Source organism: Pecten maximus, chromosome 5 (genome assembly GCF_902652985.1).
Source record: "Pecten maximus chromosome 5, xPecMax1.1, whole genome shotgun sequence".
NCBI lineage: Eukaryota > Metazoa > Mollusca > Bivalvia > Pectinida > Pectinidae > Pecten > Pecten maximus.
In genome coordinates this window covers 9,678,407-9,695,689 of record NC_047019.1, presented here as the reverse complement: position 1 = coordinate 9,695,689, position 17,283 = coordinate 9,678,407, and the positions used below count along the sequence as shown (strand labels likewise).

At 36.3% G+C, this 17,283-nt stretch overlaps 1 protein-coding gene across 1 annotated transcript; it reads right to left on the bottom strand.

The window, feature by feature from the left end:
• Window positions 1-1,221: 1,221 nt before the first annotated feature.
• Window positions 1,222-17,073, bottom strand: LOC117327085 (myophilin-like). The gene is made up of 4 exons (XM_033883914.1): window positions 16,925-17,073; window positions 3,727-3,842; window positions 3,142-3,346; window positions 1,222-2,417 (listed from the first exon to the last, which is right to left on the bottom strand). Exons 1-4 carry the CDS (start codon window positions 16,934-16,936, stop codon window positions 2,232-2,234), a joined length of 519 nt encoding a protein of 172 aa, XP_033739805.1. The 5' UTR covers window positions 16,937-17,073; the 3' UTR covers window positions 1,222-2,231.
• Window positions 17,074-17,283: the final 210 nt, after the last annotated feature.

The following is a 17,283-nucleotide window of genomic DNA, read 5'->3' as shown; positions in this document are numbered from 1 at the left end:
GCCATGTCATATACTATTGCTGATAGCGGTCGTCCCGATTCAATATAAATACTTAGCAACTTCATTATTTGACAGATTACTTTTTTTCAAATTCCGTACAAAGGCATCCCTATCTTTCAGAATTTCAAGGTCACACTTGCTACATAGAAAAGGAAAAAAATCATTCTGTTATAGATTTTGGTCAAACTTTATGAAAAGGTCACATGACAGCGGGGGTATTTATGGGTTTTGTTTCTGGATTCTTTTTAATGTTATTTGGTTTTTGTTATTATGAGTATCAGTGACTGTGCTGTATCTCACATTAAGACTTTTTGCTGTACATATCATTTAAAATCTTATAAATTGCTTCGATTATGAAAAGGACTACACCCATACCGATCCAAGTTTGGTAGGGTCGATAACTCTGGTAGCCTTACTTATTTCGTAAGAATAGTTCCATGTTGAAAATATGTCTTATTTTGGTTAACATCAAAATACGTTAGAAGCAAAACAGATGGTTTATCTCTAAATCTGTCACTAGGCCAATAGGATTCAAAAAAAAAAAAGCACTGTGACGCTTATTAATTTTACTATACAATTCATTCATTTAGATAAGTTTTGAATGAATTTTCTTGTTTCATAAACATAATATGTTCTAATGATATTCTTATAATTAGCCGTAGCAGATTTGAAGAGATATTGCACCTTGCATTTCAAGTCTTTCAGTAACGGTATTATTAAGGAATAAAATAAAACAAACCAACGTCAAGCTTGTGTTACGGTAAATTTTGAGAAAGTCCATTGAGAAACTAAGTGATCAAATTCATTTACATCTTTTTAAAAATGAATTGATATATTTAAAGTATAACAAAAACTGTAAATCACTTAGATTTCGCGAATTCTAGTTTTTACGAACTTACCTCTTCAGACAATTTGGCGAATATGTGATTTCGCGAACGCTAATCTTAGCATGACTTAAATATTCACGAGTAATCGTGAAGGTTTTTTACTCGCGATTGACTAACTTGGCGAATTACCGCGAAAATAAATGTCACGCAAAATGAGAGTGATTTACAGTACGTTCCCCAATACTTTATGTACATCTCTGAACATCCGAAAGTTAATAAATCATGAATGAACTAAATGAAAGAATATTTCGTTTATAGTTTCATGTATAGTCTAGTTGTCTTCTATCATTTAAAATACACAATACAATTCAAATGAAACACAAAAATGCAAATGATAAGGATGAAATGGCTTTATTATTATAACAAACCATATTGATACGATATGAATAAATAAAAATAAATCTATAATTATATGAGAATGAAAAATAAGTTACGGAAATTGCACACAGTCGGTTCTGCACCGTGCTGGTAGAGTACTAATATCCATCAGAACCTCTATATACATTGTACATTAAAATAAAATCTATAAGTTAATCTACTCTAAGTATAGTATCCTTCAAATGGATCAGATGGATATTTCTATTAGAAGTAGGAGTGTAACGATACGGCTGGTTTGTGGGAAGAACAAATATTGTACTAAAGACAACATGGAAACAGTTTTGGCATGAACACATTTGATTTTCGGTCAAAAATATAGGGTTGTAAAACTTCTTAATGTTTCCATCATCCGGTTTTAATTTCAATCAAGGTGTTATTTCTATAGACTGGGTTGATTGAATGACAGCTAGCTATTTTTTCCGAATATGGATTGTACAACCTGTTTCTCTTTGATTCATATGCATTTCTTTTTCTTCATTTTCACTACTAAGTCCGATTTCTATATACTCCAGCACGCAAATGATTTTCCATCTGATAATGAAAAGCATCCATATCCCCGAAATGCACTCATATTGTGAACTGACTAAAGCACATCTTGAATCTCTGTCGTCATTGAATCACTTTCGTTTTCGTTTTCTGCCTTAAAAATCCCTTTTACTTTATCAAATCTCACTAGATTAACTAAACACAGAAAGTGTGCAGGAACTAGTTCACAAATTAGAATGGGTTTCTTGACGCTGTTTTCGACTTTCCTTTAGGTTTCGATTGAAAACACGAAACAAAGTTACATTACAAAGCGAACCCTATCGGAGAAAGAAATACTGCAGCAAGTGATCCAATCTATCTCTATACGCTAGTATATGCGTCTAGTAGAACTAGAACCTTTTCATCCAAATGTTTAGATATTATAGCATTATGTCAAGCGTTTTGATGACCCCGTACACTTCTAAATATAATACAGACACCCTAATCCATGATAGAGCGAGGTTTGCCCATGTTGAGGCCTGCTTGTGAAGCTCCCTCGTTGCTACCATACTGTAAACTGATGACATTTCTTCCTTCCCTCAGTTGCTCTTCAGTGAATTCACGTTCTTGTTTCTCGGCCATTTTTGGTCCAAGCATCATGCCCTTGTAGTCGTCTCGCGTCTGAGCCTGTAAACATTCATTAAGTTGTAAATATCAGTGATAGATATCATGCCCACCTACCATCAGCCAAATAGAACGTTCGACAATATGTCGCTCATTTAACAAATGGACATTGTATTGGTTTATAAAAAGTATGTTAATTACAAGCGACTGCTGGACTTCTATATCTATTTACTATGAAAGATAGACTGCTTGTCGATTTTACAAGGAATTTGTAAACTATCTAATCTACCCCCCCTAAAGCTGTAGTGTCATAGTACTGCAGTTAGGGATACTGAATGCATTGCGGTTTCAGTAACAATGGAACCTTAGCGTTCAAACAACTCCGAAAGATTTATAATGATGGCATTTGGAGGTAACTGGCAGGGTTATTGCACTCACAAAATATGATTCGACTTATTCATTTATCAAATGTCGAAAGCCGGAACTCCCCCAAAAGTATACGTGTTCACATGCCTTGAAAAGAAATTTCGTACATTTAGATAAAAGAAACTAACATACACAATATGACTTCAATTATATTCCGAGACAAGTCACTTCAGAGGTCAAATGAGGGAGGGATGTTAGTTTAGAGGACGAGAGGTGGCGAGACACGTAATTAATTGGCAAAATACCTAATACTATTTCTCAAAAATATTTAGACTGAAATCTTTTCAGAGCTTCACCAATGCCAATTTAAGGTTAGAAAATAACTATATAAACTTCAATATTATCACCGGAAGTGACGTACCACTCTTGCCATGGCGTGTATGCAAAGCGTCACTTGGGGAATATTCTTTTTCTCCCACAGATCAACAGTCTGGAACACCTCCTCTGCTGGTACTCCGTACTTTTTGGCCGCATCCTGGAAACGTCCAAGGTTCTGCATCAAAGCAAAGCCGCCTCCTTTTCGGTCAATTTTCTTGATACATCCGGGCATCAGATTATTCATCATGCTGTGGAAATTAATACGAAATATGAACTAGAGATTACTCTCCTTATATCATTCAAATGATTACAATTTAATAGCTTGAACTTTTATAAAACGTTCTTCTTCCATGGAACTTTATGAGAGGATCATGCATGACGTCATATTACAAATTGCAAATGTGCAATTAACTGTTACTATTTATAGAATACTAAAAACAATAATCTATATACGTATATTTAAAGAGTGATTACTGGTTACAGAACTGAACACGTTACAATTTTTACTTTGCCATCAATTTAATTCCGACTCTTTTAAAGGTAAAGATCTATATTCTTTGAAAACATTAATATGCTTCATCTATAATCGGAGACAGAAAGTTAGGTTTTACTAGGTCAGCCGACTTACTCGCAAAGAATGATGCCGTCTTTGAGGACATTCTCGAAGCCACTCTTCCTGTCGATTGGTTTACCGTAGTTAGACTCAACCCAGTCCAATGCTTGTGACTCCAACTCGGGATCTCGCTAGAAAGACATGACAAAAGCGAAAATGTATTAGTTGTAATCCGTGTGCCCTATAAATGTCTGTCAACAGAGTTCATTTAAGGAACTTCATGATATAGATACAAACATTCACAATATAACGTGTTTGGGCCGTGTCCTTCATCAGGGATTCAAAATATACAGGGACAAGGAAATGATATGTCAGCTACATCTCAATGTATACTTTTCACAGGGACATTTTTTTCGCATCCATCCCTGCATGATCGAGGATTGTTTCTCCTATATTTTCTTCTGTTCATTGGACATTTATGAATAAAAAATTAAGGCCTGCTTCATCCCACGTCATGGTGATAATTTGGGGACTAAAGGTGTTTAATCGAGAACACCAAGGAGACCATAATTAATCTCCTTTTGCTTTCTCTATTACAACTATAGCGGTCTCTGCGGTTTTTGTTGTTGTTGTTTTTTTTTCTTTGTTTTTGTTTTTATTATTATTATTATCCTTTTTTTTTATTTTTCTTGCCTACACTTTTTTCTGTGGTGTCTTTTGTTCTGATGCTGTCCATCAGACATTCGTTCTTTAAATGATATGACCTAAATAAAGTATCATCAGGGATCGCAGGGTCCCCACAATGATGTCACCTCCACATTTATATCGATAGGTTTCGCCACTGAAAGGCCGAAAGGCCTAAAAGCGGACAGTAAATACGTTGATTACAACAATAATATCGAGGGTATTAATTACCAACATTTCCCGTCCCTTCCACAAAACGTTTTACAATATACACTTGTAGAACAATGCATTTTCTGATCAACACGTTGTCATATTGATCGAAATAGTAGATGATTTTTTCCATTCATTGTCATGAACAGATATGAAAATGATGGGAATCAAATATCACACAAAATGACAATATAATCCAAACTCGAGTTTGCCTCACGCAAGATCGGTGTGTACTAATACAACAATCACTGATGTAAATTGAAATCTGTTCACTAACAGATCAATGCAATTGCTGCTTGTATCTATAATATAGACATCATGCTGTCTATAACGACTGTTAGCGAGTGTCTATAATTGAACCTAATACACTAGTTAGTACTGAAGCACTCGTCTCATTCCTTTTGTTGGTTCGAGGTTGAGGACGGGGATTTTGGACGATGCCCAACCGATTACACCCAAGTCACTGCGGGAGTTTCTTCTCGGCGCCTTAACAGGTTAATGTTCCTCCTTTCCCATCCCAAATGTCAATTTGCATTCATAATGAATAATTTTCAGCAAGAATGTTATAAATGTTTATATTTTGATTGATCTATTCAGGGAAATATTAAACCCCGCCCGTCCTTTTAATATAAACTTTATCTACGTACATGTACATGTATTTTACAACAATGAGAAACAAGTTATACCAACGTATATTCAATAATCTTGTTTGGGGGGTCTAAGGGGTCTTGAGGGGTCTAACTGTGAGAGGTAACTGGAATACCAGTAGAAAATTCACTGGGTTGGGCAGATGACCCCATACCTTTTCACGTCCGATCAGGGAATTGAACCCTGGCTGTCTCGGTGAAATACAAGTGTATTACCACAGTGCCAAAGGCAGTTGTGTTACGACTTTGTCACCTCACCACTCGACTACACATGACCTTTTTAAATAAATGACAAGTTTTGATATTTGAATCTGTGGTCTTCTAAGTTAACAATGCTTTGGGATGATTTGTATCTCGTAGGGGAACATTGGTGTGCACATTTATTATCGGCTGCTCGGTCTCTCTTTGAACTATCCACACTGAATTGTCATATCTATGTGTATAACACTCACTACAATATACACGTGAATGCACGTGAGGTCGTGAATAACATCACTATTAGGTTTTCCCATACATTTGCTAATTACATAACCATAAAACTTTATCACTGGTGGTTTTTAGCAAGACTCCTACTGCTAACCTCAACTTCAATATGTGAATGGAACATGGAACGTATATTTCGCCAACTCGGCACCTTCATGCGCAAGGTATTCTTTGGATGGCGCTAACAGTGCTAATGGACTTGGAGCCAGAACAAATAAAAGAATCCTTATATCGACACAAGCGTGGAATTTGACGAGAAAACAGTCAGCCGTTAATCTCCTAGATCCGGTCTGGCGCCATGCCACATGAAACATTCCTTTGTAAATGCATCTTCTGCATGTCAATTAAAGCTATAATCGGGAGCAGTACTTTCATGTAGATAGAGAAATTGGGATGGCGTGGTCGCAGTGGAGCCATTGCGCAGTCTACATAGAAGTTTATGTTCGCGTTATATGCCAAACAGTTGAAGAATATCAGACTCAATTTACTTCACAATGATTTGAGAAAAAAAAAATGAAGTTACAAAGAAAAGTTTCAATCACAGTTTACAGTGTACTTCAAGTATCAGCAATGATAATAGTTATTACGCTGGTCATCTAAGGAAAATCTGAGAACCTGACAAATTGTGCATGAAAAGCACTGCCATGCCGACGTGTCTTTCAAATAGTATTTCAATGAAATGAAATTGATTTGGCCGAATCTAAGAAGGCACTGTCCTAAATATTTATAGGGTGCTAAATAGACTACTTTACCGAATTGAAGATTCTTGAAAGAGATTGATTGATTGATTGATTGATTGATTGATTGATTGATTGATTGATTGATTGATCTGTCAATGAATCAATATATTAACAAATCAACCATATTTTACATCTTTGTTTGAAATGTTTCTATTTCTATGTAGATATTGCTAACACGATGCCAAGCCTAACGCATGTCTGGGATTAGATACACTGGGGTTCAGTCTGGGTATCTGTTGTAGGTAAGACTTCAAACAGATCGTCCTGTGTGTATGTGGCTGCCAGAAATGTGCCAATTACACGCCTCTGAGTTCTGATTTATCAGTATCTACAAACATACGAAAACATTGGCCTATCATACCACGCATCTCAACTGACCACAGTATCCCATTGATTGACCACAACACCAAGACCATTGACCAGTGACCGATAGCACTAGCCAGTACCAACGCCAGCTGTCCATTATCTGTTTTATTTCGAGAGAAAACAACCCTGATGAATACCAACATTTTATACTCGCTTGACTTTCCGTTACAAGGATTTTGAAAATTGCTTAATGGCCTGCGGTCTCTCTTACACCACTTCGGATGTTCCCTATCTACTCCTTCTACTTCTTCTGGGAAATATGCCACAATATTCCCTCCTTTTGACCTTATGACCTCTATGACTTTAAAAAATGCCTCAGTTACACTACATACTGGGGATTCATTTGTCAGGGTATTTTGCATCAATCGAAAATGTGATACCAGTACATATAGTGTGAATTGTCTTCGTTGGCATATCGAACAGGATTTTTGTTTGATTTATGCCTCGGCGCAGTTGTTTAAAAGGTGAATAGGCTGGTCGTAGTTTAACAATGTTTTTATCCCGATAAAAATCAATTCTTGCAAAACTATCTTGAAAACATTTTCTTAAATTCTGTGGCACTCTTCCTACATTAACATTTTAAGGAATATACATATACAGGTTTTGAAGTAAAGGAGATACGAGATTTTCCCTAATCAAGTGATTAAGCTATAATCGCCCTTTGAACAACTGGATCCTGCAGTCGTTTATCCATCAGACTCCATATCATGGGAAATTTCATTCCAGACTGCAAAAGACAAAGGCGACATCTATCGGAAACGTAATGACTTCACTTCTATAATTTATTTCCGTGTTTGTTTCCTTGACATCCCCTAGAGGTCCGTCCTAGTATGACCTTCACAAGACGCCCGTCTCTATATGACCTTGGCTGTTGTGAGGACGTTCAACCCATCATACATGTAAACAAAACTGTCTGTATTCGCTGTGAAGATGTTACCAAGCCTCGGCGTCATTGTATGTAAATACGTGAAACATTGTTGAATCAGACAAAAACTGACCACAAGCAACCCCTGTATTTTGACAGTATTTCCCAAGACATCTGTCTTTAACCATGTATTAACTAATGTATTATGTTCTCGCGTGAAGAGCGTATGTACACAGCATTTATAAATATGTTCAAATCCACGCTGCAGTTATAAAGCGGATAGAATAATTACATCGTATGTTAAGCGACGACAATATGTCGTTTCTTCATGTATGATAAAACATTACACAATGTATCTGTGGTGTATTTTATGTTCGACTGTGACGTAAAAACACATGTTCATAGTTGTATAAATAGCTGTACACAAGCATTTATTGTCGACACCTGTTGGCGTCATCTCTGCTCGTCCTACGCTAGGGTCGTGCAATGCACGTACATCGTATTGCAGTATGTGTATACATCGGCAGACTACACCCTAAAATACATACAAATGTATTAGTGATTTGTTGAATACATATATGTTACGTTGCTTTGCCATGTCACCTCTTTTGCAGAAAAATTCTGACAAATCAGTTTGATGAATGATTATTTGTTAATGGTTTGTTCAGTAACTTTGATGACGTATTTGTAAAACACACAAAGGTGAGTGGCACGATTAAAGGTAAACAGGAATTACTGACGCGTTAGAAATACACACATCGAATTGTTGGTACGTTTGATATGTACACAACAATGAATGACACTTTCGAAATGAACACTTGAATAGCTGACACGTTTGAAATGCACACAAGGATTGTCGACACGTTTGAAAGGTACACAAGAATTGCTGACAAGTTTGAAATGTATACAAGGCTCGCTGACAAGTTTGAAATGTACACAAGAATTGCTGATACGTTTGAAATGTACAAAAGGATTGTCGACGCGTTTGATAGGTACACAAGTATTGCTGACAAGTTACTAAAGCTTGTACGTTGACATCAAAGAACCCAGTAAGACTAGCGAATTGGATTATACTTTATTACGAAAACTTAGAAATCTCCATCAGAAAACATAGCTATAATATCAAAGATGATGTAGTGCAATGGACCGAGTTTTGAAATTTTCCACCGAATATACTAATATACATGTATATAGTAATTGACATGAATATATCAAATTTTGATAGAGGGCAATTACAGCTCGACTATCTTTCTTTATCCCGAAGATCGTCTGCTCAAAATGTATACCTTTTCTCTGTTCAAGCACTTTGACATAGTCTTTATCTGAATAAGTATGTCGTTTAGGACATAAATTTTGTCAATAGTGCAAGCCCACATTAGGAAAAAGATTGGTCTTATAGATATTTACCGAAATAATTGCTTTCTTAACATGAGCTCAAGACTGATAGCATGTTATGTAAGCTAGCTTCATTGACTATGTTTTGTTTCTATCAAATTACAAGAACTGCCTCGATAATCCCGAAGAAACTTTGTTTTCTGTCATTTCCGGTTCGTGCGTGCACACAAGGCGGTGTCTGTGACGTCATACGGCACTCAAGTAGTTTAATGCCTGGTTAAGTTTTATCGGTTTCAACTTCTGCACGCTCAGAAGTAATCTGATTTCAAACATCCACGTGGTATATACTACATTCCTTAGAGGAAAACATCAAACATTTTGTTAATAAAGATCGGTCGTTTTAAATTTATTACACGGCTCTTAGCTCTCGTCTAGACTTTTACATAGACCATAAATCGATCACGTGACTGGCCGTTATAAATAAATTACGTGATTTCGACACAAGTTATATACGTTTTTCTTTTCCCTCGAGAGCTCCTTTAAACAATGTAAACATTGTGTCGGTTTGGTTCATCTCGGCCACCCACTACTACAACATACTACGTAATGTAAATATCATTGTGCGACACGCCCGATCGTACATATATATATATTCTCTTTATTACTATGAGGAGAGAGGCTTTGTTTTATCTTCAAACAAGAAAAGGAATATATAGTTAGGGCGAACGTATTTAAACGAAATAAACTTGACAATACTTTATTATAAATGTCATATGACTAAGCGCAAGTTCAACTTGCATGATTCATGTAATGTTTACTCTTTATATATACATTTGCTTAGATTTAGTAAAATCGTATTTCAATTCATAAACTTAAGTTACAATATAAAATCGATTTTTAATCGTTATTCGCAATGAAATAGGATTCAGAAACAAGTTATCAAATTTGTATCATATTGTGTTTCCTTAACGCTCTCTTATACTTGCTCAAGTCTGTAGTAAGGAAAGATTGTACAGTTCAATGGTTTATATGTTCAAGGATTGTTTTTGTTTGCCGTAGTATTAACAGCCAGGGTCACTTTAGGACGTACCAGTTTTTGGGGGTGGAGGAGAGCCGGAGTACCCGGAGAAAAACAACCGACATAAGGTCAGACATGGCAAATGCCCCACGTTGGTTTCGAACTCGCGACCTAGAGGTGGAGGGCTAGTGTTAAAATGTGAAGATACAGTAGAAAGTTACATATGAAAACCACAGAAGATAGTAGAGGGCTAGACTGGCCACCAGCCCCTAAGTTTTGTGTTAGAACTGCCCCACTATTTTTTAATACTAGATTATCTCCCCCTAGTTTGAAACTTAGGAAACTTCCAGAATCAGACATATCCTAGTGACCAAAATCATAAAGGTCAATTTTATTTATAATTTTAATATTCTAGAGACAGAGAGCCAGTCTAGTAAAGGGCCAATGCAGGTGAAATTGTAAGTCATTCTCTATCTGAGAACATTTTTGTGAAAGGGGAAGTACAAGGCACTGCGCCAGGCTAATGGTAGGCGAACACACGGCTAATTACCGGGGTCGCTGTAGGGCGGACAAATAACAGGCCAATAGAGCTTATTACTGTGATATCTATAGAGATACAACTCGCAGTTTTACGACCCACACACAGTCACATGTGGCAGAGATGTCGCGGTATACTATCGGACAAGTTCTATTTTTTGCTCTAAGATGATGTTTGTCCGGAAACTGTCACGTCTGTGTTGTTGGTATAATAACATTTTGGGAAAGTGCCTTCAGTTTTTTTCCCGCAGTGGTCAGTGCACTTTAGATCATGTTAAATGACCACATACAGCGGCCAAATAAAATGTATTGTTTGGACAGACATTGTCATCCGTCGGCTAATAAACAATCACTAAGGTTAGTCCATGGACATTAGCCAAACTGGATTCGAAATGCCAGCAGTGCTCTAGCCGAACTCTGTCGTCTTTGACCTTTGCAGATCAAAGCTTCCCGGATGTGGTATTTAGGGAACAATAATTCAAGTAATATTAATATTGATGATAAAAAATAAATATTTCTTTGGTCCAAAAATTCCGGATTCAAAAATAACCGATGGCATTATGTCGAGTTAGGAACTGTATGTTACTTTAGGTCTCGCTCCCTTGACCTACACGCCAGGGATCGAGAACGCGACGTCAAAGGTCAAAGAAGGGATCGAGGGTCAAGAAAACCTGTTTAGAAGCAGAACGATTCACTCTTTAGTAATATAACTACCATATACTTTATTTCATTTATAATTAAGCTCATAACAATTTATAGTAAAGTACGAAAGAATAGGATCCAGAAACAAATTGTAGTAACTTATATAAATCCGTTTCCTGTAGTATGAGTAATTGAATTGAAAAAAAAAAAAATATTCCAAAGAAAATAACTTAAGTATTCTTTTACATCCTCTCACCTTTTTGTTGCTTATTAACTTAAGAGAGATAAATGAGTTATTTCATAAAACTTCATACTGCTGTCAAATTAAACACGTGCTTCATTCACATATTCCCCTCCTAATAGATCTATGTTACCATGGTAATCTACGATGGTTTCGGTTTGGAGCCAGCTGTTTCATGCCAAATTCTTTTTTTTAAATGACACTGTATTATACTGAGGTGTCTGGGAGCTCAGTTTAAGTATGATATCAGAATCTGTGTAGGAAGTTTCATTTGGACGCAGTCCATACAGTTTTGTAACTGTAAACTTCCAGCGCAGTTGAATACCTGTAGAGGATTATATAGAACGTGTAAAAAATTTAATGAATATCGCTTTCGAGAATTTATTAATAATTTGTAGACAAAGAACGAAACATATGTACATGTAGTATTTTCAACATATAGTACAGCTACAACAGGAAATTCAAATATTGAACTTTTGGATCAACAACACATGATATATACTGTAAACGTGAGTGTTTTCGCGGGAGGTTAATTTCGCGATTTCGATAAAGGACGAGATTAGCGCAAATGTCTCCCTCGCGTAAATTTCCTCGTTTACAATAATACATTGTGCTGGGTCATATGTGCTGGGTCTATCGCCCCGTGAACAACCAGGGTCATTATGAAGCGTGTCTCCTTGTAGTAGTTGGTGACTACCGCACTGAACAAAATACGGGAAACCATGTATGCCATTCAGAGCAATTTGGGTAAAGTGTCTTGCCCAAGGACAAAGTCTATCATATATGTAAGAAAAGAACAGAAATAGCGAAGGAAGACAATTATACGAATCGCCCTTCTTCGCTAGCCAAGACTTCTGATTACGTTTCACTCCACGAACATTCGTATCAGAAGCATTGGCTAGCGAAGGAACTAATCATCTAGCCAGAGATACCCGCAGCTGATACCACTGCGCCACATCCACGTTCTTAAAAAAGAACGTTTCAATAGAGTGTGGCATCATATTTCAGTTCCACGAGCAACACACTTTGTACGTTTTGTATAATCACAGCATATGTTATTGTTTAAGAGCAATAAGCTCAGAAGAAATACACATTATACACATTAAACACATCTTCCCAGTAACCTCTCTTTTATATTACATACACGCATTCCTAGTACACTGAAGAATTGATTCTGTTTCAGGTTTTTTTCTGTCGATTCCGTTATTCTTTTTCCCCGCCGGTAAATATATAATTGTGAACGGTTATTTGAAGTTCAATCTATAAAATGAACATTTAGAATTAATAAATACAATTTTTGTTTTGTTTTTTTCTAAATTTTAGCTTCAGATTTTTCTAAAAATTCGAATACAATTGAACAAATCTCCTAATTACTCTCAGCCCAGCTTAAATGTTCTCTACATGCATGCTATTACAAGAGTTTAGTTTCTCAGAAGAAGCCACGAAAAAGAAACTTAGATTAAGGCTCTGCCAGACACTCTAGAGATAACCTGGAGATCACCCCGCTGAAATGTACATAAAAAACATGTCAGTTTCTTGTTTATTGCTTCTCTGATTTCGTTTACAAAAACGTCAGTGACGTCAGACACTTGTAATCGACAACATCATGGGATGTAGTTGTGTATTTCAATGTTCAGTTTTTCATTTTACAAGTTTCTAGATAAGATCTTTGCTCGGCGTTTAGTATTTCAGTGCTCAGCGCCATGTCTGCTTCGCTAAAATAAATTACACACGTAAGATGCTTTTCCTGTCCAATTTGTTTTAAATTTAAATTGATGTGGAACATTTAAACGAAATTGATCAGAAACTAGCACCATAGATATGTCTAACTATGAAAATTGATCCATGTTTAATTTTGGTCCATAGCACTAGGTATAGAATTGTTTATGGTTTAATCGACGAAGTAAGTATGCCGGATGTTTATTTTAATGGCGGTCGTTGGTCAAGCACTGTTTTGACAGTCCACTTCCGGCCATTGTACCTCGATGTTCGCATCTCAGGAAATAGCAATAATTGATTTATTTCAAATATTCACAGCAAACAAAACAAGAGAGTTATAGTTTTAGTTTATTTTTTCGAAATGTCAAATTGTTTTGAAAGGGAAGAATAGAAATTACTTTCAGCAATGAATTGCATTGAATTGGTAAATGAGGTCGTTATTAGCACAATGAACAGAAAGTGATTTTAGAACCGATATATTTTTTTTTGTGTTTGTTTTTTTGACAAATGTTTGACCCAATATATGAATTTAATGTAGCTTCGACGACTCCACATAAAACTGAAGTAAAACCGTCCAAAAACATACACATACTAAAATGTAAAATGAGAAATCAAGATTTAGAACATAGTTCATTGATGGAAGGCTAAGCTACGCCGAGAAATACACAGATACACACAAGATCCGGCCTAAGTGGCAAACACGTTTTTGTAATTAGTTGCTACGTATCAAGGCTGATGGATTACAAATATAAGTAACAACGTCCTGAAATGAGTTAAATCACAACACCAGCAAAATCCGGTAAAGCTGCCACGCCCGGAAACGTCATCGGGGGAGTTGGAATCTGAGGGAGAGGATGGCGAGAGAGAGAGAGGATGTGCCGTGTCTATAAATAGACCGAACTAGAAGGATGGTTCTTGTCAAAACAGCAATATATTCTGCCTGTTGATATGTCTGTGTTAGCAATGGGTTCTATAAATAGTCTTCCTTATCAATATCTTCTGCTTTTATTGGACTAATATCAAATGTCTCTTTTTTTTCATTTTTCAGATAGGGATATAGTAAACTTTTTTTTACGTATTCATATAAATTAAATTGTTTCATATCGTACACCCTTTTTACAGGCTATTTCTGTGATCCTCGTATTCTCACAAATCAAGCAAGTTTTTAACGTAAGATCTCTCAAAAGTACAGTGTAACTGGTATTGTCATTACGTTGGTGTGTTTTAGTGTTCTATGTTGTTCTTGGCACCAGATCAGCTGTTCCGCTTTTGAGTCCCCCACCCCCACCCCCAACAACACCAATTTCTAATCAAATATTCCACTATAGCGGGACACGCAATCAATGCTCAGGAGCAAATTCGTTGAGTGGTCTTACGTATCGCTGCCAACCCATAGAAAACACTATTGTTTTACTTATGTTATATATAATGATACCGTTTCTTTATAAAAGTTCCTGGAGAAAGAACCGATGTCTATTTATCTTGTAACAAAACGATGTATGTTTGGTGCCAACACGTGTATATTTTGACATAAGAGAGGCCAAACTTCTTTAAAAACTCCAACATTCAGAAAATAATTTCTGAGAGTTGAACAAGCGCCACTATTTAACAACTAAAATACTTTACATAGAGCAAGAGAACTACTTTTGAAAGAAAGAAACAAACAAACAAATAAACAAAGAAGAAAGAAAGAAACAAAGAACAGCGTAAACATCAGACAGGAAGTGACGTCATACTTGGACGAACAGGGTTATATTTGCAATAATCTAGTAAAGAGACTTGGACATTTAAGACTTTTTTCTGACAGTCATATCTCTCGTATTTTCGTTTCGTCAAAAGCAAGTATTTTAGTTATGCCGAACTCACTTGTACACGTACACGTGTTATACTAAATATAGCAATACACTGACACATACGAATGGATCTTTGTAGATGCATCTGATTACTGACACACGCCCTAGCAGTGACGTTTCTGTGGTAATCTTTCAACTCCGAGAAAATTCCAATCCCACCCAGCAGCTGTTGTGACGTTCATTCGTTGTTCAAATATATGCGACGAGATAACACTTTAAATGGTTGTGTCCCTAAAGCCTAAAACATTCTAAGGGGCGCATAGCTTTAATTAAGCCATAACCGGAAGTAGATTGCTTTCACGGGGAAAATCGATTTCTCCAATTTTGTTGAATATGAACACGAAACAAAGTGACGATTAACGACACAAAATCAAAAAACGATATACGCTGTTGATACGACGTGTTGCTAAGTAACGGAAAAAAGTATTTCAACTAATGAGGACGTAAACTGGCGGCCCCGTTAGAACTTTTTAACGAAGTGTGACTTGGAAGTCAAATATATTATGCCAATAGGCGAGTGAAATCTAACAGTGATATTACAGATCTATTATTTAACTATTCTCGATTATGGATATTTTGCGGGATTGATAATCCATGTATCCAAATTAAAAATCAAAATGACGTCATAAGTTAAGTGACGTAACATCCTGGTATCACAAAGTATTTTCCTGACATGGGTGTATATCTCGATTATGGATATTTTGCGGGATTGATAATCCGTGTATCCAAATTAAAAATCAAAATGACGTCATAAGTTATGTAAGTGACGTAGCATCCTGGTATCACAAAGTATTTTCCTGACATGGGTCTATATGATGTTTACTTGTACAGTACCTAGAACAGGATAAATGCATTAGTTTTCTCACCCTCTCTTTACCTCAAGCACCAGATGTGTATATGATTTGGCACCGCTATCGTCGGTCAGATTCTCTACCGATAGCAACGCACAGGTAATTCGTCTTAATGGCACGAAACGTGAGCAATGACGTCAACAGTTATAGATCTGCATTATAATATATCTGGTCGAAGAAGTGTGACGTCATACATGTTTTAAATCCGACATGTGACGTCAGAATGTTCTAAATACGTCCAACATGTAAAAAAGAACAAAAAAAAACATTTTCGTATCCTTTGATTTCAAAAAAGTATTTGCATATTGTTTGTCAATTTAGTCCGGTACTTGAAACGCGGCATTAGCATATTTATTCGAAAATTAAGATGCATTGACAATTCACAACCTTCCTTCAGATAGCTTTAGATCTCGCGAAATGACTTGAAAATTAAACGCTCTCAAATATTAAATAAAGAGAATTATATGTAGTATATCTACAAAAACTGTTTCGTGTTTTCATCGGTCTGAGATTTAACCGCCATAATTCCCCGTCCATCGGTCTCCCAGTTTACTCCAGATGTTACCCATGAACCACATTTTGTATCGACTGACAACACCTTTTAACCAAAACACCAGCGGAGGTATAAACTGGTGCTCAATCTCAAGTGGCCGGCCGTCTCACCACCCCCCAATTAATCCGCAGTAAACAGACCCTTCACTGTGTCGTTTCTCGGCACTTAAATCATGAGCATCCGCCATAGGATCAAGACCTCCTGCTTTGATACTAATAGCGAAGCCCCCTAAAATCTTTCCTGGGATTCATATAAATTACACTTCCATCTGAATTTTAATAATTATCAAAAATCATCAAAAAATGAAAATATTTGAGGCTACAAAATTGCATTTTGCAAAACTTCCGTAAACTACATCTAAACATAATCTTAATTGACTGACCGCCCCAAACTAATCCCAGTAAAACAGTTGAAAAAAGTTGGTTTAAAAAAAAAAAAATTACCTTGATAATTTTCCTGTTATAATTAGTCTAAAATGTTGCAAATTTAAGATTAATGTATATAGTAAATTTCACAATCAATATCCTACCTTTGGCGGCATGTTGTTCCAAAGGTTCCTTCACTTTTCACTCCTAAGAACTAGCCAGAGATGCAATGAGAAAGATAGTTATTGCCACGGGAGGTGCCGAACTAATGTTACTGGCTCTCGCGCTGGCTGTTCCATTAATTATTAGGGGAGGGAAGGTACTCGCATTCTTAGTTAATCACTTCACAGCAATTAGCGCGTATGTCATTAGTTGTACAGTCGCTGTATATATAAATACATGACGCACATGCATTAAAGGAGGTTAATATAGGTCAGCATCATTGTACAGTAGTGTTTTTGAGGTTTTTAATATTTTTTTCTCCCTTCCTATCTTGGAGAGTTCCAATGCAGTCTACAGATAG

Bases quoted from the DNA above. Each gene is read 5' to 3' on its own strand.
- LOC117327085 (XM_033883914.1), bottom strand. The intron at 3,347-3,726 runs GTAAGTCGGCTG...TAATTTCCACAG, and splicing joins GACGGCATCATTCTTTGCGA to CATGATGAATAATCTGATGC. The intron at 2,418-3,141 runs GTACGTCACTTC...GAATGTTTACAG, and splicing joins TACACGCCATGGCAAGAGTG to GCTCAGACGCGAGACGACTA.